This window comes from Nannobrachium achirus, assembly GCF_963921795.1.
Source record: "Nannobrachium achirus genome assembly, chromosome: 23".
NCBI classification, from domain to species: Eukaryota; Metazoa; Chordata; class Actinopteri; order Myctophiformes; family Myctophidae; genus Nannobrachium; species Nannobrachium achirus.
In genome coordinates, this window is record NC_137830.1 from 12,024,137 (window position 1) to 12,046,839 (window position 22,703).

Here is a 22,703-nt window from a genome sequence, read left to right on the forward strand (position 1 = left end):
AAACTGAGTGTGAAATGGCTAAATCCAGACAAGTGACTTTTGTGCCTGGACAAGTGGATGGGAAATTTAATTGTCCAAAGGACAAGTGCCACAAAAATGTCAAGCCCTGCGTAGCATTACAGGGGTTGACACTAAAGACCCTTTTCGACTGCAGCTTTAGCACCACACTAGACACCTACATTTTCCATTACACAAAGGTACCCCTATCGGTAAGAAACAAATTGACCATTTTAACTGTGACTATAATACAATATACATTTGTTAAACAACTATCCTAATTATAATACACTATAATGGATTATAACTGTGATTATAATACACTATAAAGTTTTAATATGTTACTATGATAACTATAATACACTATAATAGATTATAATAGTGGTTATAACACAATAGAATCTCTCATGTATTACAACTATATCCTGGTCGTCTAAATGAAGTCAGTGAGTGATCAGTCATTATGAAGTTTTTGGCCCTGTTTGGCCTAGCTCAGCCCTACTTTGGAATGGATACTTTTTAGTACCACGTTTAGTACCACTTTCACACCACTCTATCCAGGTCCTTGTAGTGGAAAACCTGGCACAAGTGGGCGGTGTGGACTGGAGTGGTGTTGTGTTGGGCCATGTCAGTGGAAAAGGGGCATAAGGTCTCACAGGCGTTGACACAAAGGGCTCTATTTTGATTGTCTTAAGTACCAGCTCTTATGCCTTAACTTTAAGGCCTGTCCATACTTTTCCGACCACCAAACTTTTCATCGGACAGTTCAGACTTTCCGACGTGCAGCTTTCCGAACTCTAATTCAGGGTAATGCTATTCAGAAGATGCGAGTGATGTCATTTTGTAGTTGAACAGACCTTTCGAAAAGTTCGGTGGTCGGAGACAGTATAGACTGGCCTTAAAGTTAAGGCATAAGAGCGGGTACTTAAGATAATCAAAATGGAGCCCTAAGGGTTGCCCACCTGCCCCTGGCAGGTAAATTAAACCTTCAGGCAGGGGTAGTTTGCTTTCAGGTTCCCCGACCTGGCAAGTGCTCGGCAAATTTTACCTTACATTTTATAATGGACGGTTTACTTTTCGGGCAAGTGGCCATGACCTGTTCTGACGGGCAATTATTTTATAGGTAATAGTCATAGATGCTTGTAGAACTAATCCAATCGATAATTGCAGAGTGGCGAGAGTCACTTTGTGTAAACTGCTAGTTGTAAAAAAAAAAAAAGCAGCATTATTCTTAAATGCAACCCCCTCTGAAAATTGCTAAATGTCTACGTTGCAGCAGCTTGTTTGAGCAGATCTACAAGCCTTGTGAGCTTCTTGAAGATCATATCTTCAGTATTTGTCGATGATGAAAGTTAAGGCATAACTAACCCATGGAATGTTTCCTGCCATGTTGGTGGCTGTCCCATGCTTATGGTCCTCCCCCAGTGCAGATCCGCTGTGTCGTGGCCAGGGGTGTCCCACCTAATTCTGGGCCCTGGGTACAAGGATTCACTGCGGGCCCCCCATGAATGTTCTTCATAGGGGGAGGGGGTTTAACCCATTTAGACTGGAACGCATCATTACACATTATTTTGTGCTCTTAAGCTCACAGCGGGGCACTGCGAGCTTGTAGATCTGCTATTTTCAAAAAAATGATATGTATTTGGCCACGGACCCCCATCTCAAAATATTTAGTTCCAGCCCTCCAGGGATGCCCAGAAGCAAAACTTTGAGTTTAAAAATGTTCGCTTAAAAAATACATAATTATATTCAAAGATTTGCACACATTTTCACGACTTTTCAAAAATGGCAGATCTACAAGCTCGCAGTGCAGCACTTGGTGAGCTTGTATATCTGCTATTTTTCAATAGCTAAAGTATAAAATAAATAATTAAGGCCCCTCCACCTTGGGCCCTAGTAGTAACTCAGTCCCACTTCCCCCCCCTTGTGACGCCCCTGGTCGTGGCCCAACTTGAGCCCAGCAGGAAGGACTGGGTGACCATACATGTCTATCAGGCAGTGGCGGGGAAGGGCCGAAGACCCTTACGCTTTCCGCCTGGACTTCCTTTAAAAGAGACGCAACACCGGGCTGGCTCCACCCCTCCTTTCCCAAGTTCAGGACAGGGCTGTGATATTTTTAGCCGTCTCTCCTCCTCTCTATCTCCCCCTCCTCCTCCCCTCTCCACTGGCTTCTCTTCCTGACATGGCCCTGTGGTGAAGCTCAGGACCCATATCGATAATCAGTCAGAACTGAGTCAGTGCAGTAAAGAGGCATACAGGAAGTTGGTTTGCAGACATGCATCATCAACACACAGCCCTAAACATGAAAACAAGGACTGTGTCATGTGTAGTTGGCACATTTGGACAGAGAGCAAGCAAATGAGTCCACATTGGACGTCACCTAAGTATGGTAACCATGATGCAGTGTACTACCATACATTACTATCAGTTTGACCGATATATCGCTTGGCCAATATTGGCCCTTGTAGATTTGTTAGTTTGTGGGGAAAAAACAGCTGTCTAGCCAGGGCATTCTGCTTGTAATTTTCAGTTGTGTGTTACTGTAACACTGCATACAGGTCAGGATGAGGATGCCTATTTATACTTAGTTACCAATGTTTATATTGCTACTTAGGTTATGGTTTCAAACTTGTAACATTCCGATAGGGCCGGGCAGTATGTTGATTAATATATCAATATTGTGATGTGAGAAGAGACTAGATATTGTCTGGAAATTAGGGTATCGTAACATTGTGATATGGCATGTATTTTCCTGGTTTTATCACTGAAGCCTCAGTTATTTTATACGGTACTTATATTTAAAAATCGTCAAATAGCGAAAGAAAGCTCAACATGTCACATTGACGTGCATTATGAGTTTGATTATTTTACAATTGTTTTTAATTAAAAGAAAATGTATCATCACACAAAGACGCAATACGTTAACATGACTATATAAAAATGTATGTATTTGGTGAAAAATTTTGTGATATTTGATTTGGTCCATTTACAGGACATTCCATCAAACCACTAAGACTAAGCCCTTCTTTAAAACGTAAACGGAGGCAAAACTGTGAGCATTGTGCATCTGAAGTTGAACCAGTGTTGCTGACCGACACTTTGTCTCAACAAAGCCAAGACAAAGTGCACCTCCCAGCACAAAATGGCAGAAATGGGTCTCTATGGGAATATTGGACATTTTCTCTGTCCATTAACCGAATGCCTACCCATGCATTAATGTAAATCACATTGCAATTCCCGTTTTACTACCAATTAAAGGTCAGGGCTGGCCCTTGTTGTATTAACGGTCCATATAATTAAGTGGTTCCCAAACAACAGTGTGCCGAAGCGCTAGGGAGCGGCCCCGGGTTCAATTCCCGGACCAAGACGTGTCCCTGAGCAAGACACTTGACCCCTAACTGCTCCTCAGAGAGCTGCCCTCATTGCGCCCACTGCTGCTGATACTTGGGATGGGTTAAATGTACAGTAGAAGATACTACTACATGTAATGCAAATATTTAGGGACATTGACAAAATACTGCAGATATTTCGCAGAGGAACAAACAATAACTAGAAATACTGTTCCTACGAAACAGTGTGGGCTCGTATGGGCACAAAGATCTACCCTTTGGCTGCTCCTCATTGACTAAGGGCCCTGCCTTTTGTACTTTCGGTCATTTCTTTTGGGAGAATAACCTTGGTCTAACGTTTTGGTATAACATACTGGTCTCGAGCCCACGTGTTGTTATTTATATCAGGTCACTCTCACCAAGAACGCTGCTCCTCATTGGCTAAGGGCCCTGCCTTTGCCCTGCCTTTGTACTGTCGGTCATTTTTTTTAGAAGAATAAACTTGACCTATAAAGATTTGGTATAACATACTGGAGCCCACAATTATTTGCGACCATATTTAGTATGAAAACTTTCAGCTCATGTCCGTCCATCTGTCTCTGTCACACCTCATGCTCTTCTGACATCACAATGATGTTGAAAATGCACTGACCTGTTCTGACATCACAATGATGACTTGACCAGCTCAGCAGAAGGATATAGCTGACCTGTTCTGACATCACAATGATGACTCGACCAGCTCAGTGTTCTCAACGGTCCAGACAATTAAGGCCTGGCCCTAACTGGGCAGTCCCTGGGCCCTGTCTAGCCTTACTATTTAGCATACATTTTACGCCTACCTGGCCCGAAAACATCAATATTAAGTCCATATATGGGCATTCCCAGATGATTCCGTTAAAGCAACCACACTAATAAAATCCCTTGTATGCCCATATATGGAGATGAATGCCCATATATGGACATGGTCCATATCTGGGAATGCCCATATTTGGACAGACGTCAGTTATCTCCATATTTGGGAAAATATGGCCACATTTTGTCCAACTTAAACAACCAGTGCATGTTTTGGCTCAAAGTTGATCCCATTAGGCCTGGGGCGGTATCGACATTTTGTTACCGCGATTACCGTCTTCCCATTTACCGCCGGTACTGCGGTAATTACCGCACCCCCGTATCTATTAATTAAGGTTCGGCGATAAGCCAAAATATTGCAATCATCGTCCCAAAAGTCGCCTCTCCACAGCCTGACTGCCCGAGTTATACTTCTCCGTACAGCACAGCGGGTCTGGCTTTGAAAGGAGCAGATCTACAAGCTCACAACACATCGCATCCGCGACACGTTCTGAGCTTTTAGATCTGTACCATAGTAACGTAGGCTAGCTACTTGGGCTTTTCAGACACAAACAGCTGTGTGTGAGCAAACCAGAAGAGAGATCGTGTACAGTGATTCTGTAAACTCACGTCACGTCTCAACTCCCAAATCACAGTGATTGAGTGCTGCTATATACAGGTTTTAGTTACAAGACTTGACAGAAAAGGTTATAAAATCGCGGAAAAAGTAAAATAGTTTCATTTTCGGTTTTAGTCCACGCGGCCCGTGCTCCGCCAGTAATCCGTATGAATAAAAAAAGATATGCCACAACACAAGGTATGTATTAACATCCTTGTGTCGTGTGGATTACAGAGGAAGTTTACGCTGCTCTGTACTCCTCTACGAGGCTTGCCTGCCCAGGCTTTGCAGGTCTGTCTCTTAGTGACGTATGTGGCTTCCAAACATGTGGTACACGGCCCAGAGCAGAGCGGTATGGAGCGCATGCGGTCCTCGCTTCTCCCCTGTTTTAAAACTCGCTTGTTTTCCAATAAAAAAAAAATACTTTTTTTTTGTATTTTTTTACCGCGGTAAGCACACTGACACCGCGGTAGACCTCAGTATACCGCGGTACGCGGTTACCGTCCCCAACCCTAGATCCCATGCCAAAGCGCCAGCGCTCGCCCAACAGTCTGCTGTCTCCCAGGCAGATGCTTCTCGACCTTACGGCATCTTACTAGTATACATTAATATTAAACAGGTGTGCCATGAGGCAAGTCCAGGTGTACGTTATGAATTGTGTTATAAACTCTAAATCGTATTTTAATGCGTTTTAATTTTACTTTTTTCCAAATACAAAGTTTAAGTAGAAGATCAGCTATTGAATACAGGTGTGCTTGGAGATTTTCACTTGCTCATTGGTTCGCCTTGGGCACAAACATTCTGGAAACCAGAGCCTCCGATGCTTACCTCCAAGCAGGGACGTGCAGGGAATGTTAGAGAGGCAGGGGCTGGCATTTCCAAAAGAGCCTTTTGGTGGAAGCACCGAAAATAGCAGACCTCGTGCGACGCGTTGTGAGCTTGGAGGTCGGCTATTTTCGTTGTGTGAAACCACACTGAACTAAGCATAACCAAGTCAATACTGGAGATGTGGCGTAACGGCATGGATTTCTACACAGAGATGGCAATTCTCCCAACATAAGATGCTGCATTCAAGTTCAGGAGAGTTTTGACAAGGCAATTCTATTGAATACTGCCTTCAGGTATGGCATGGAAAGAGGGCATTTGCATTTCTTTCACCATAGTAAAAATTGCATTTATGGTCTGGAAAGGGCAGTTTTTACAGACAGATACAAGGGCAGCGGCTCAAGCCCCCTTTGATGTCTATGTGTGCAGACTGTGCACGTGCCTACTTCCAAGTGTTTTCTTTTGTCTCATCTCCTCTCTGACTGGTCCAAAGCGTTCTTTGTGACTCATTAGCAGTTAAGAACTCATTAAATGCCAGGCCCGAGTTTCCCCGTTTATAAAATGCCTAAAATGTATTAGGCATGATCGCAATCGCGGAATTGCATGTTTAGCCCCATAACAAACACATCTTTCAAAATGGCAGCCATCTTTGTTTACATTTGAAGACTTTGAAGGCTTCTATCTCATGAATGCCTGAACGGATTGAATTGCCCTTAATAAGCTCATTAGCTGAGCCGTCTTTCCTGCTGTGATTTCGTGACACTTTTATTTGAAGATTTCTTCCCCTATGGGTCTATGACTGGCTGATTATATCAAGACTGGCTTGTGAGTTGGTATTCCAGCCCTGGGATCTGTCTTTTTTTTTCTCCTTTTTTCTTTCTTCCTCCACACATCATTTGTGTTTGAGTCATTGGCTTCTTTAGTTCAGTTTGCTGGCAGTCTTGGTTGGCCTTTTAACCACACAATATGTACTGTAGGTTGGTGATGAGAGATGCAAGCAACAACAAAGAGTAACTACTAAACACTAAAGGGTTTGGATCCTTTAGGATTTTAACGATTCTGGTTCCTTAACGATTCCCTCTTTAAATCATTGACTGCCAGGATTGTTTTTCACCAACCTTTTGAAAAATTGCTGAATATTTGCTCCGATCCGCCCACGGGAGCATTCAAAAGACGCCCACGGGTTTGCTAGAATTGGAAAACAATCCTTGTCCATATGCGACCCCATCCATTTGAAAGATGGAGGCTTCCGCGTCAGCCCATCGACACATACACACACACACACACACACACACACACTATACATACACACACGCTGTGTTTTCTTTAAAAAAAGAGAAGAAAAGGAAAAGCTTTTTTTGTTCCCGTTACATCATTGACAAGTCAGGTGATGTCTAGGGAACCCCAGAAATAATTTCCATATAGTATTTGGTTCCATATAGTAAAACAACAATAATAATAGCAGTCCGCAGTAGTGTTCCAAGCCCTCGATCAGTTTCTACACTCCGCTTCAGTGTCTCTGACTTGCCGAACCATGCATTTTTTTACGCAAGTTAATAGTAAATTGTTTTGAAAGTAGAATGTCTTTCTGTGGGATTTTATAGATATTTAACCAATGAAAATTATTACCAAGAAGGGCTTGTGACTATATGACTACATTTGATCCATTGGAACACATGGACATTTCTTTTTTTGTTCTTTACATTTCCTGAAAAGTTAAGATTTTCTTTGGACATACAAGGTTTCTCCACCTGACGGCGACGATATGCTACAGTCCACCTTGCTGGTTCAGCAGGTATTAACAGTTTGCTCCTGTGCTCTGGCCTCGCTCCGTTTGGTTTTGGTCCATTACGTTGTGCTGTACAGGAACGTAGAGCCAGGCACACACCGGTCAATTCCAATCTCACCCCCAATCCTTTACACTTAACCCCGGTCCACCTGTTCCTCCATCCACAACTCCGCCTGAAACGGGAGCGTTGATCCGCACTCCCCGAAACTGAAACGCATCTTTCCTCTGCACTGCAGTAACAAAGGTCCACACAATCACATGCAGAAAAGCCCAGTCTTTATCTTTTTAGAGTTTGAGTGCGCCAAGCTATACCTGGGGTTAAAGTGGGCTAGCCTGTTGTTTATACCCTAGGAGTATTCTGGATTAGTATAAAACTAGCCCTTACCCGTTCAAAGATATGAGCTCCAAAATGATGTGCAGTGTGTGGGTTATGGGATGTGCACTGTGCATACAGTATATGAGGGATGGAAAGTAACTGTAACTGGTGCTTGCATGATAATATGTAGGAGCATCAATGTAAGAAATACCCGTTTCGTTTAATGGCTGCTGGTGATGCGATTTCAGATCAATTGCTCCAGCCACTGAGGCGAAACGCTGTGACAGACACTCACTCACTCACTCAGACAGACAGACATTCGCAAAATTATAGTATAGATGGGGTTCAGAATATACCTCTGTCAGCTAGAAGGTCCTGGGTTCGATTCCCGCCGGGGGACGCTGTGGGTGCTGGGCCCCAGCACTGCTGGGGGCGTGTTTCTGCCTCCGCGTCATCAGTACCCACACCCTAGGTGGGGTCGGCGATAGGGCCTTTCTGTGTGGAGTTTGCATGTTCTCCCCGTGTCTCCTAGGGTTGATGCCCTCACAAAAACATGCGGTAATCCTGGTCTCAATAATGCCTCCCCCTGGCCAGCCGGGGCGCTTGATGGAGGGGAAAGGAACTGGTTGGAATAACGTGTTCCTTCCACGTGCTACGTCCATCCCGGGGAAAGCCCCCCTGTCAAGTGAAAAGAAACAACTTGGACTCCTCATGCATTGAAGAAAGCATGAGGTCAGTCCGTTGTCTCCCCAGGCGCGGCAGAGGGAGAGCACTGGATGAAAAATGGGTTGCAAAATTGTGGGGTAAAAATTATGGAAAAAAAAAAAAGAATATACCTCTGTCATCCAGATTATTTTAATAATAATAATGATTTTAAATAAGTAACTCTCGTGATATAATATACTGGGTTTAGTAGTAAGTAATGCCTCCATTCCAGAAACCTTGTGTTTTTTTCATGATTAAGGTAATGGGTGAATAATATTGGATTCAGTTAAGTAATATAGTCCAGATTACCTAACCCTCCACCTCAGCAGAAACGGTGCACCTTGAATTGGAATTTAATACTTTTTAGAGACTTTTCCGCCAATTCGGTTATATTATGTGCTATTTCTTGTGAGCTAGAATATGTAACCTTAGGCCATGAAACATTAGCAAGATTTACTCCTAAGTGATTAAAAACCAGGGAAAGACGATGCTTAATGTCATATCACGACAGTACGATATTTAGTCCGTATCCCTATATCAATCTATATAATATTGCTCAGCCATAGTCTAAAATAACCTTTTAAAAATTATGTCTCGTAACAAATTGTGGCATCCGATACGCATGGATTGTGCCCTCCCTGAGCTCGGATGTCACATTTTCATTCTCATGCATTGGATGTTAACCCATTTAGGCCTAGAATTATTGACTGCTTTAACTGTTGAAAAATAGCAGTAGATCTGCTATTTTTGAAAAAGTCGTGAAAATGTGTTCAAATCTTTGAATATATGTATTTTCAAAGCGAACGTTTGTTACTCAAATTTTGCTTCTGGGTGGTCCCTGGAACTAAATATTTTGAGATGGGGGGTCCGTGGCCAAATAAATATCATTTTGGGGGTCCTTCACATGAAAAGGTTTGAGAACCACTGACATAGTAGTCTCTCAAGAACAGACTGAGTTAAGTGAAAAGGACCTTTTCTTTGACGATGGCTAGCCAGATTGCTGACATACAAACATTCAAAGGATTCAAAAGACACTTATAAAATCGGGTCAAAATTCTAATTTTCACGATAAAAAAAAAAAATAGCAGATCTACAAGCTCGCAGGGCGGCACTCGGTGCCGCACTGTGAGCTCTGCGAGCTTGTATATCTGCTATTTTTCAATAGTCAAAGCATAAAATAATGATACACAATAGTGTGTACCCGTTCTGAATGGGTTTTAATAAGAGGTTTTAATTTCTATGGAAATCTGCCCCATTCTCCTCTTGTTGTACACCGTACGTATTATCCAGTGGCGTCAGTTCAGCAAAAGCTAGGGTATGGCAAAGATGGGAGTCTTCATGGAAAATAGGCATTACATTTTGTATGACACGGTTCTATTGTGAAAATAGCAGATCTACATGCTCACAACGCCCGTTGTGAGCATGTAGATCTGCTATTTTCACAATGTCTGAATTTTTTTTTAGTTTTGTTAGTTTTTTACACAGGTTTCTACGGTTTCTTGGGCTGGATATGGCAGCCTGGAACGGTTGTTTAAGTGCAGCTAAACTTTCTGTCAAGATGGGGAGAATAAAAGTATGGAGAATATAATTATTGTATTGTATAATTATTGTATTGTTAAAGTGACCATTTTATGAAATTTTGCATTTGTAGTTATTTTACTGTAATTTAACAACATAATAACCATCACAGATACACAAAGAGACATTTGTGGATTTATATTTAAAAGTAACTTTTATTTTCCCCCCTGGACCCAGGGTATGGCAGCTGCATACCCCTGCCATACCCAATTGACGCCCCTGGTATTATCATGTTTCCTGTGAAAAGTGTTGAATTTCCCTGCATTTTAAAAAGGTACCATACAAGATAAAGCCTGACCTTACTTGACTGTCTCTCTCCCCCCCCCCCCAGCCCCCCTCCCCCCAGCCGCCTCGTCATCAATCTGCTCTCATAGAAGCTGACACCCTGCGCTCGCCAACCCCACCTAGGTAAGGCCTGTCACAATTGTTATTACATAACATGTAGGGCTGTCACAATTATTACATAATCGTCTAATCGCAATTATTTGACCCAATCGCGATCATTTTTCATAATCGTCATAATCGTTTCCATTTTGAAAAATGTTCACCTGTGATGTCATAACATACTTTTTATTTTTGTTTTTTCTATTAATTTGGTCAATAAGGTACACAGAATGAGAGGCCTGCTCTGCCGGAAACATTGCGAGAAAAAAAAGTCCCATCGACGTCACGAAACAGGAAAAGAATACAAAAAAAAAATCTGTTTTAAGTAGCATGTGAGCGGTCAAACTAGGTGTTCTTCATGATTCTGAATCCATTGCAAGCATTTGTTTTGCATGAAAAATATTCCTTAGGCTAGATTTCAGCCTCACAAAACGGTGAAAAGTGATGAGTCATCAAAAATCACAGTTTTGAGATTTTATTTTATTGGCCATAACCTTTTTTCGCAATGTTTCCAGCAGAGCAGGCCTCTCATTCTGTGTACCTTAATGACCAAATGAATAGAAAAAACTAAAATAAAAAGTATGTCGTGACGTCACAGGTAAAACCCTATTCTTTGAGCTTTTGGGCCTGTGGCTCCCCGACTATCATATATATATTTTATATATGATAAAAATAGTGGAAATAGCCGATCTACAAGCTCACAACGCGTCGCGATCACTACCAATGTTCTTTTTTAAGTATAAAGTTGTCAAAAATGTCAGTAATTTCTTTGTATATTTAGGTTGTGTCATATCTACCATGTGCAACTTCAAAGCCTATAAGCCAAACAGAAATGTAATTGTCAACGACAAAAACACAATTAAATCGTTAATCGCAATTATTTGAGTGACAATTAATCGTCATGTAAAATATCCTAATCGTGACAGCCCTAATAACATGATCCTACATAATGCTTAGAATCATTAGTGTGGTTGCCAGACTATAGTACTTATCTGACTTTATTATTATTCTTCCTATCACTGTGTGTATGTACGTCCCTATCCGTATGTCCATTTTCTGATGGACAATATAATGGATTTGAGGATTGGTCAAGCTTCACGTTGACATCACAATATAATATAATTAGGTAAGACGGAACGAACATGTATTTTGCCGGGCCTTGATGGCGTCGTCATGCCTCATTTTATACTCGGTTGCGTTCTGAAAATAGCCGATCTACAAGCTCACAACGCGTCGCGCTGCAATGCGTTGTGAGCTTGTAGATCTGCTATTTCCAAAGTGCAATACCCGAGCGCAGCCAAACGTAAAATGACTTGTCTTTTAGTTCTACTGGATCTCGGCTTCCCCCACTAGTCCCTCCCTAACATTTTAGTCTAGTTTTTATTTGTTGACGAAATTGTCAATATATTTAGTCCTAGTTGTAGTCATCACAGCTTTGTTTTTATGTAGTTTTTGTCAGTGAAATAAGCTAGTTTGACGAACATCTTTCGTCAGTTTTAGTCAACGAAATCAACACTGGACTCTGCTCTCCAGGGTTGTCGCACCAAATTCTGGGCTCTGAGTACTTTAACTATTGAAAAATAGCAGATATAGATCTGCTATTTTTGAGAAATCGTGAAAAGCTGCTATTTTTGAGAAATCGTGAAAAAAGTCTTTGAATATTTCAAATACAATTTTTTTTTTCTTTTTTTTAAACCTATGTTTCTATGTCGGTGGTGCTCAAACCTTTTCATGTGAAGGACCCCCAAAATGACTTATATTTGGCCACGGACCCCCATCTCAAAATATTTCGTTCCAGGGACCCCCCAGAAGCAAAATTTGATTTAAAAATGTTCGCTTAAAAAAATACATATATTCAAAGATTTGCACACATTTTCACGACTTTTCAAAAATAGCAGATCTACAATCTCGCAGCGCGGCACTCGGTGCCGCGCTGTGAGCTTGTATATCTGCTATTTTTCAGTAGCAGATAAAATAACGAAGGCCCCCCCTCGACCTTGGGCCCTAGTAACTCAGTCCCACTTTTCCCCCCCTTGTGATGGCGCTGCTGCTCTCTTAGAGGACCCCGCCCTGCCCTCGCCAACGTCCCTGCCTCAGGCTCTGCGCGTCGCCGCGTCTCCGTGTCGTAGGATGTCCCGAAGCCCCGAGGGCAGTCAGGATCCCATGGAGTGCCCGCTGTGTATGGAACCCCTGGAGATTGACGACGTCAACTTCTTCCCTTGCACCTGCGGCTACCAGATCTGCCGCTTCTGCTGGCACCGCATCCGCACAGACGAGAACGGCCTCTGTCCCGCCTGCAGGAAGGTAAGCAACTAGAACGGGTACACATTATTGTGTAGCATTATTTTATGCTTTAACTATTGAAAAATAGCAGATATACAAGCTCACAGCGCGGCACCGAGTGCTGCGCTGCGAGCTTGTAGATCTGCCATTGTCAAAGAAAAGGTCCTTTTCACTTAAATGGAGCTCAGTTAGTCTGTTCTTGAGAGACTACAATGTCAGTGGTTCTCAAACGTTTTCATGTGAAGGACCCCCAAAATGATATTTATTTGGCCACGGACCCCATCTCAAAATATTTAGTTCCAGGGACCACCCAGAAGCAAAATTTGAGTTACAAACGTTCGCTTTGAAAATACATATATTCAAAGATTTGCACATATTTTCACGACTTGTTCAAAAATAGCAGATCTACAAGCTTACAGCGCGGCTATTTTCAATAGTTAAAGCATTCAATAATTTCTAGGCCTAAATGGGTTAATTCATCCACCTCTGCCAGGATTTTTCAGTGTTTTTTTACCTTATTTCTGCCGGCAACAGGAACGCACCATGTGACCAGGATGTAAACGAAAACCACATTTTGTTTTATCACCCAGAAAAGAAAATGTGTATATTTTTTTATTTTTGCTGAATGTTTAGCCTAGTATGAAATGGCCAGAATATGGACGTTAATGGATCGATGTGGATTGCCTCTGAATTGCACTGCATTTTATTGCAAAATGATAGTTTGCAATACAATGGTGCTGAGTTCAGTGGTCTCCACTGTTAATTTCGAATCCTCATCTACAGTATAGTCGGGTGTCAAGTGGCAAAGCCAGTATTTTTCTTAAGAAATTAATTTACATTCACTGTACTGTTCAAGTTTAAGCTATGTCATTGCAGTACACTTTTTCAGGGGTAACGCCTGGATATAACCAACAATGTACATAAATAATATAATATTTCATGAAACATTTTCATACACTAATGGCTTTGTAAAAAATACCAATACCATGCACATTTATAAAACGCCTCTAGATACCAAAGTAGGGCATTAATGTACGTAAACTACTAGTTGAAAATGATGTAGATGGAAGCTTTGAGCCTTGTTATGACATGCAAATGCATGCAACCTTTCCTGCTAGCAGCACATTTGGTCTCTTGCATTTCCTTTTTAGTATCCTGTAACGTGTATTAATATTAATTTACAGTATATATTATTAAAATGTATAATGAAATTCAACATTTAATCGCTTTACACTACACAGCAACTTAAATGAATAGTTTAGCTGTGTGTGTTTAAAGTGTTCATGTAGTCATTTAAAGCTGTGTTCGGTTGGTTTTGCGCTGGGAAGTGAGGCTTGCTACAGTAACTCACCATCAGTGCTTGACAAAGTGACTCTACCCCAGTACTCGAGTCAAAGTATGCAGTAGATGCTCCTTGTCAAACATTACTTGACTGCAAATGAAAGCTGCTCTGCCAAATGTGTACATAAGTTAAAGTGAGTACTTGCTTTTCAAAACACACTTGATTACTACAACTAGTCCTTACCCGTTCAAAGATATGAGCTCCGAAAAGATGTGCAGTGTATATGAGGGATGGAAAGTAACTTTAACTGGTGCTTGCATGATAATATGTAGGAGCATCAATGTAAGAAATACCCGTTTCGTTTAATGGCTACAGAGATACTGTGTACCGATCTGCACACACACACACACACACACACACACACACACACACACACACACACACTGCTGGTTAAACATTTTGCCTCATGCTAGATGCAGAATAGATATGCCTCATGCTAGATGCAGAATAGATAGTAGATACACCATAAAAATGCTAATATACAGCATATGATTTGTGAAAGTGACAAACGGGCTTCACAGTTATGTCAGGTGTGTTCATATGCTAATGGTGATGCGATTTCAGATCAATTGCTCCAGCCACTGAGGAGAAATGCTGTGACAGACACTCACTCACTCACTCACTCAGACAGACATTCGGAAAATTATAGAATAGATGTAATCAAATGTGCATTAGTACATTTGATGTTTTCCACAAGAATTCAAATATTCTCCATGGACATTTTCAACAGTCAAACTAGCAGGTCCACAAGCTCACGCCAGTTCCTCCTACAATGTCACACTCTTAAAGTGTGTGTGTGTGTGTGTGTGTGTGTGTGTGTGTGTGTGTGTGTGTGTGTGTGTGTGTGTGTGTGTGTGTGTGTGTGTGTGTGTGTGTGTGTGTGTGTGTGTGTGTGTGTGTGTGTGTGTGTGTGTGTGTGTGTGTGTAACGTATAAGGTTTTAAAAGTGGTCAAGTACAGCACTAAAGTACGATGTACTTTATTCCTCCTCAGCCCTACCCGGAGGACCCTGCGGTGTACAAGCCGCTCACACAGGAGGAGCTGCAGAGGATCAAGAACGAGAAGAGGCAGAAGCAGAGCGAGAAGAAGCAGAAGATCACGGAGAACCGCAAGCACCTGGGCAGCGTGCGCGTGGTCCAGAGGAACCTGGTGTTTGTGGTGGGGCTGTCGCAGAGGCTGGCCGACCCCGAGGTGAGGGGATTTCTCACACACAGAGACAGAGATAGACAAGACATATCGATCAAACGGGCTCTACGAACAGCAGCCATATATTGTAAAGAAATTAGGCCTCTTCTTTACTTCAGAGATTATATCACATCTCTGTTTTCTGACTCGAAAAAGAGACTGCCCTGTGATTGAAAGGATCTCCGCCTTTAAACCCATTTAGGCCTAGGATTATTGACCGCTTTAACTATTGAAAAATAGCAGATATACAAGCTCACAGCGCGGCACCGCGTGCCGCGCTGCGAGCTTGTAGATCTGCTATTTTTGAAAAATCATGATTTTTCTTTGCAAGTCTTTGAATATATCTATTTAAAAGCAAACATTTGTAACTCAAATATTTGCTTCTGGGGGGTCCCTGGAACAAATATTTTGAGATGGTGGTCCGCGGCCAAATACCTGTAATTTTGGGGGTCCTTGACATGAAAAAGTTTGAGAACAACATGATTTAGAAGAAGGATTTAGAAGTCGGGTCAAAGATCGGGTCAAAGATATTCAAAGACTTGCACACATTTTCACGATTTTTCAAAAATAGCAGATCTACAAGCTCGCAGCGCGGCACTCGGTGCCGCGCTGTGAGCTTGTATATCTGCTATTTTTCCAAAGTTAAAGCATACTATAATGGTTAAAGTGGTTTAAAGCATACTATAATGGTTAAAGTGGTTAAAATCTAACGCGACTCGGGCGCGTTCCAGGTATTTGAGAGTTAAACCCATCTGTCCCTACCTGTCCTGATGTGAGCTTGTCCATCAGCTATTTTCGCTACGCTGGCGTGACCTTCTTGTAGGACGAGGTAGTGCAAATATGGAGAAATATGGACATTTCTTTCCGCCCGACCGCAGTGATACGTTGTTTTGCTGTAAGTCTCAGTGGGAGACGTGCAATGACCAGGGGAGAGGGAGAGGTGAGTTCTGGCTGAACAAAGGCCACAAAGAGGCAGCCAATCATCCCGGTCTGAGTCCTCAGTCAGTGAGCAGAATGTCAAAAAAGCAGTTTCCTGCCAATCCCAGCTCAGGGCTGGACACGGACAAACATTGAATCTCACCGCACAGCTCCTCCAAATAAACTTCCTCCGGCGGCTGCTATTGTTCCGGGCCCTGAAACCTGAAGATCTGTTACTATTAAATAAAATGTTATTATAGATAATACAATTTATTATGAACCACTTCGAATGCTAGCATCCATGCTCTGGGGCTAACGTTCTAGTGCTGTGAGCTCGTAGATTGGCTATTTTCAGCAAAAATATTGTGTAGAGCAAAAACAATATAGAGGAAGAGCCCTTGGGAATGCGGACAACTAAGTAGAGGGTTTAAGTGGTTAAACATAGTTTCTTTTGAAATGACTGCCCAGCAACATGGCCATTATTTTGAATGAATTGGATGACACGATTGTCTTAACTAATCCTAGTGATTTTCTATGTAGTTCTGTTATCTTCCTTTTTGTTTCCTGCTCCTCTTGGCATCAAAATATTCCCCCATTTGTCTGATATCTTGGTGAATAAAAAGGAGTGTTGAGCTTTGAGCACACACATCTCTTACAGAGACGGTACATTTGGCACTCTTTCAATTCATCCGCCGCACTTTTCATTATGCCGTGCACCCTGCAGTGTTTTGAAGAGAGAACAACTCATCAGCATAATAATTATTCTGAAAATGAGTATCTTGACATTCTGCTCACTATTCTAACTTTTATACGGTTCTATTAAAAGAATATACATGGCTCAAATTAACAGCACAAGTGAGAACAGCATGATGCATGCATGCTGTGACGCATGGCAGCGCTATCACTCCTGCCCATGTGTCATGTCAGTGACCAAAATAACTCTAGAACAGTGGTTCTCAAAGTGGGGTCCAGGGACCCTCAGGGGATTCCAAATGGACCCTTGCAGGTCTGTAACTCTTGAGTGTGTGCAAATGAAAACTACATTTGGTTCAATTTGCACACTCAAGAGTTATGGGGGTGCTTGACATGAAAAGGTTTGAGAACTACTGCGCTAGATTAGAACTTGCAGTATGGTCAATGTTCTCATTGACCCAGCAGTAGTGCAGAGACCCAGGTTCAATTCCCGGCATCGGTGCCTTTGGCCGGTCGCTTCCAGCTAGAGATGTGACCGAATATTCGGCGCCGAAAACTTTTGGCCGAATAGTGCCAAAAAACGCATATTCGGTTTTGGTTCGGTTTGATTTTACAGCCGATTAATTATTACCAAATAGTACCAAATACCGAATATTACCGAATACTGAATACCGAATACTACCGAATAATGTATAGGATATTCTATATATATATATATATATATATATATATATATATATATATATATATATATATATATATATATATATATATATATATTAGGGGTGCAACGATACACAAAATTCACGGTTCGGTTCGGTTCAATATTTTGGTGTCACGGTTCGATACTTTTTCGATACAAAAAATAAACAAAAATCTCCTTGATTTATAAATGTATTTTTTTAACTTTCAACAATACGGTACCCAACCTATAGGGTAGTGGTTCTCTAAGTGGGCTCTGCAGACTCCTAGGGGTCCTTGAGGGGGTTCCAGGGGAATGTGGATGTGCAGTGGTATTGTATTGTTCGGTACAGGGTCATTCGGTTCGATATTTCTCGGTTCGATTCGATTTTCGATATTCGGTTCGATATGTTGCACCCATAATATATATATATATATATATATATATTTTTTTTTTATAACAATAATTACATTGATATTTCTTTATGATGCAATAATTCAACTATATGGAATGTTAATATTTTGAGACATAATTTGTCTTTTATTACAAATTTACTACACAATAGTAAATAAATAATTCTATACAAAAATAAATATGTTATGTGTGCATTCAAAAGTGAGAAATAAATGTTTTATGGAACCATATAGTGATTATTATTTAAGTTAGGTTTTGCCATAATCATGTCTTTTGCCATAATCAGGTAGCTTTACAACAAAGGTACAGCAATGGTGCAAAAATTAGTAATACAAAATAAATTATATACATGTATTATTCGGCTATTCGGTATTCGGTTTTCGGCCAAATGTTTCCAATATTCGGTATTTGGTTTCGGCCAAGAATTTTGCTTTCGGCACATCCCTACTTCCAGCGCATACAACTGTCAGTGTTTGCAGGTGGGATGCAGGGGACTGTGTCCTTCCTTTGCCAATGCATTGGTGACAGTAGTGGCTAACCTCCACTTGCGCTACAAGGTGACACTCCTCATTGGCTGTATGGTGAAAAGAAGTGGCTGGCTTTGCGGCAGTAGCTGTCTGGGTGGAGAGAGGCCTTCTGGGAATCGGAAGGTCACTGGTTTGACCCTTTGCTTGCCCAGTCTGTGTCCCCGAGCAAGATACTTTACCACTAACTGCTCCCTGGGCGCCGTTTAAAAAGAGTCGCCCACTGCTGCTCCTAATAATTAGTTACGATGGGCAAATGGCAGAGGATGAATTTCAGCTATGTGCAAATGTACTTGATCGAAAATACCCCTTCAACAACTAAAAGGGGACACTGCTTCGCCTACTCCCTCCCCAGGCCAACATTGGGGAATATAAGTTCCCAGTTTCTACTACGGCAACGTGAAGCGGGACTACGGCTGCTATGACGCAATCGCCGTTGCTGTCCAAATTGTTAAGCAAAGAGCCTCTTTTACTGAACGCTTTGGTTCCCATGGCGACGCGTCTACACAGCAGGCGTTGTAGGCGCAACGTGGAAAGGGACCTTCTGGCGTAGTACAGACGGCTGCTACGGCGGCAGCCTGGCAGGTTGATCTATCGAGCGCTGATCATTTCCGGTTGCTGTTGTCATCTGCCGTCGCCGTACTAAGCTTAAATAGCGTAGCGTGGGTCGGCAGTAGAAGGGACCACAGTACACAGGTGTAATAATGACCAAATTGGTAGATGATAAAAAGTAAAAATATTTCATTGGGAATGATCAGTAGGCTGCCCCAAGGAGATGATTTAACTTTTGGTTCAAAAAAGGTTAAGTCGCATTTTTTTTTAAATCATGTTGCTGTGCAATGCAGTGGTTCTTAAAGCTTTTCTTGTAAAGGCTCCCAAATTGATATTTACTTGGCCACGGACCCCCATCTGAAAATGTTTTGTGCAATCTTGCAGTGTGCGCTGTGAGCTCCAAGGACCCCTGGGGGACCCCACTTTGAGAACCCCTGGAGTTATGGAACTAAGTGAACGTGAAATTAAACAAAACTTTTCTTTGATGTGTCTGTCAGATACTAAAGAGGCCAGATTATTTCGGGAAGTTTGGGAAAATTCACAAGGTGGTGATTAACAACAGCACGTCATACGCCGGCTCACAGGTGAGAATCTGAAACAACCCTTTGCTTCTGAATAACAAACTCCACCCATTTAGTTTTGGATGTTGATATTTAATGTCATATTTTAAATGACCTTTTTATTCTGCTACTAGGGACCTAGTGCCAGTGCATATGTAACCTACATTCGGAATGAAGATGCACTCAGAGCAATCGGGTTGGTCAACAACGTAGTAGTAGATGGAAGAACACTTAAGGTAAGCCTTGACACACTCTGTGTGTGTGTGTGTGTGTGTGTGTGTGTGTGTGTGTGTGTGTGTGTGTGTGTGTGTGTGTGTGTGTGTGTGTGTGTGTGTGTGTGTGTGTGTGTGTGTGTGTGTGTGTGTGTGTGTGTGTGTGCAAGCCTAATTATACATACATCAGGCCTTACAGGGCTTTTACATGGGTGTTCCAAGCTTTGATCGTTCACTTAACTACTTTTCCGTTGTTTCGGCAGGCTTCTTTAGGGACGACGAAATACTGCAGTTACTTTTTAAAGAGCATGCAGTGTCCTAAGCCAGACTGCATGTATCTACATGAGCTCGGGGATGAAGCTGCTAGTTTTACAAAAGAAGAGATGCAGGTAAGCTCTATCTGTCCCCAGTGTAACGGCATGGAACTGGGGTTGCGGGGGCTTGTCTGCTTATTAACCGGGAGTCTCCCGTTCGCCTGCAGGCAAATAAGCACCAAGAGTATGAGCAAAAACTATTACAAGAACAGAACCCAGCGTACCTACAGATGTCGGCCACAGGAGGGGACAAACCAAAGGGCAAATCCAACTCTTTACAAAGGTACTGTCTGTTGTTTATTCTGATCTTAAAGAATTATATGTATTTATCATTTTGCTCAATGGTTTAACCATGACATATTTCCTTTGAACACGGTGCTCCTGTATTTATAATAGTGGGTTGAGTGAAACCTATGATCTAAATAGTCACTGCTCATTTTGCTGGGGACCCTCCCGGGGACCCCTGGGGTTTCCGTCACCCCACTTCGTTGAGAACCACACTGCTGTAGGCTGTAGTGAGCCGCAACCTTAGAAACACCAATTTAATGGTCTAGAAAAGGACCTGATTTACAACAATGCCTAATGTATACAAGCTCGCAATGCGTCACAGTGCGACAACTGGTGCTCTTGTAGATTGCCTATTTTCGGAGCACGACATCTCTTCTCCACCAGTCCGTTTTTATTTTGTTTTTGTTAGTGAAAAAAGGTAGTTGACAAAAGTATTTTCGTCAGTTTTATTCAACACTGATTCATAGGACAGACATTAAGCTCTAATGTCACAGTCGGCAGTGTTCAACCCCAGTAAAAGTATAGATACCCCTGGTCAAGTGAAAGTCGACCTGGTCAATTCGTCCTTGAATGAAAGTACTGGAGCACTGGCTTTGAACACAATCCGTGCCAGCTATTTCGAATTAATCCAATGGTTTACTGCCATTTTTTTGTGTGTTTTTACCGTGTTTTCCAACGGCTGTCACGCGCCCTTGTGCTCCATGCTCCGTTGCCGAGCATGGCTGTGGTCTGTGTGAGCGAGGAGAACGTGTTTCCATCCTGTTGTTGTAGCTCCGCCCAGGGACCACTACACAGTGTGTGGATGGGAGCATGTGGCGCAGTGGAAAGCGAGAACCAGAGGAAAGCTCGTTTTATTCTGCAGAAGAAGAATTGAACCCTATAGACCTTATTCACACCGCGGCCATCTTTGATCACATGACCACGTCGGGTAGCAAGCCGCCAATCAGAAGCTCAAAACAGCATTTTGGGTAAGGCAAGACCCACCCGCAGAAGCTTCTGATTGGCTGCTTGCCACCCGACGTGGTCATGTGATCAAAGATGGCCGCGGTGTGAATAAGGTCTATGGAGCAGTGATTTTCACTTCCGGGTTATCTCTGCATGCATTCGTCTCATAGCTCGGACGGTATTAATTAATAAAGACCAATAGACGGATATCTCCGTCTATGGCACAAAAGTGCCGTCTTTTGAAAAGACGGAGATCTCCGTTTTTGGGAAGAAATTAGTTAAAAATGCTTGGACGTATTCAAAAGTTCATTGATCTGACAGATTAGGGAAACCTGGGATTTCCCGCACCCTGCTGGATTATATATTTTATTTTAAGAATGCTAATTTCCCTTCGTAGTCCCCAAACTGACTAGGATGTGAGTGCACCGGTATGATTTGTGAACTGCCTCGCTCTCTTCTCCTACAGATCCAACAGCACTAACAAGGAGGCGTGGCCCTCGTTACAGCCTCCGGGCAAGACAGCCAATGGGCTGTCGTCAGAGCACAGGAAGAGCCCGCCCACGGACGGCAGCTCAGACTCTGACCACATGACGCCTGACGGGCCCGACTCTGAGCTGCTGGGTCCCAGAGTAGCCATGTCCCCCTTCTCAACAAGCTGTGACCCCACCAGGTAGAGTAGCCATGTCCCCCTTCTCAGCAAACTGTGACCCTACCAGGTAGGGCTGTCACAATTATTACATAATCGTCTAATCGTGATTATTTGACATTATTGCAATTATTTTGTCATAATCGTCATAATCGTGAATGTTGAAAAAATTCCGAAATAGTGGAAATAGCAGATCTACAAGCTCACAACGCGTCGCATCGCGACGCGTTGTGAGCTTGTAGATCGACTATTTCCACGTTATTTTTTAAGTAGTTATTTTTTAAGTAGTAAGTTGTCAAATATGTCAGTAATGTATTTGTATATTTAGGTTATGTGTCATATCTACCATGTGCAACTTCAAAGCCTAAAAGCCAAACAGAAATGTAATTATCAACGACAAAAACACAATTAAATCGTTAATCGCCAATTATTTGAGTGACAATTAATCGTCCTGTAAAATGTCATATCGTGACAGCCCTACTACCAGGTAACAAAGTAGCCATGTCCCCTTCTCAGCAAACTGTGACTCCACCAGGTAACAAAGTAGCCATGTCCCCTTCTCAGCAAACTGTGACTCCACCAGGTAACAAAGTAGCCATGTCCCCTTCTCAATAAACTGTGATCCTACCAGGTAACAAAGTAGCCATGTCCCCTTCTCAATAAACTGTGATCCTACCAGGTAACAGAGTAGCAATGTCCCCCTTCTCAACAAACTGTGACTCCACCGGGTAACCCTGATGATGATGATGATGATTTACATTTTTCAACATTCA

General features: G+C 42.3%; 1 protein-coding gene across 2 annotated transcripts in view; it reads left to right on the forward strand.

Annotated features, from left to right (window-relative positions):
• The window catches only part of cnot4b (CCR4-NOT transcription complex, subunit 4b), a 71,596-nt gene that overhangs the window by 10,769 nt on the left and 38,124 nt on the right, over window positions 1-22,703 (forward strand). For both annotated transcript variants that reach the window (XM_080754519.1, XM_080754520.1), the window contains exons 2-9: window positions 10,321-10,397; window positions 12,433-12,677; window positions 14,991-15,188; window positions 19,463-19,549; window positions 19,660-19,761; window positions 20,001-20,126; window positions 20,219-20,334; window positions 21,751-21,954. In XM_080754519.1, coding sequence (XP_080610645.1) covers window positions 12,504-12,677; window positions 14,991-15,188; window positions 19,463-19,549; window positions 19,660-19,761; window positions 20,001-20,126; window positions 20,219-20,334; window positions 21,751-21,954 — 1,007 coding nt within the window. In that variant the 5' untranslated portion in view covers window positions 10,321-10,397; window positions 12,433-12,503. The remainder of the gene's footprint in view (window positions 1-10,320; window positions 10,398-12,432; window positions 12,678-14,990; window positions 15,189-19,462; window positions 19,550-19,659; window positions 19,762-20,000; window positions 20,127-20,218; window positions 20,335-21,750; window positions 21,955-22,703) is intronic.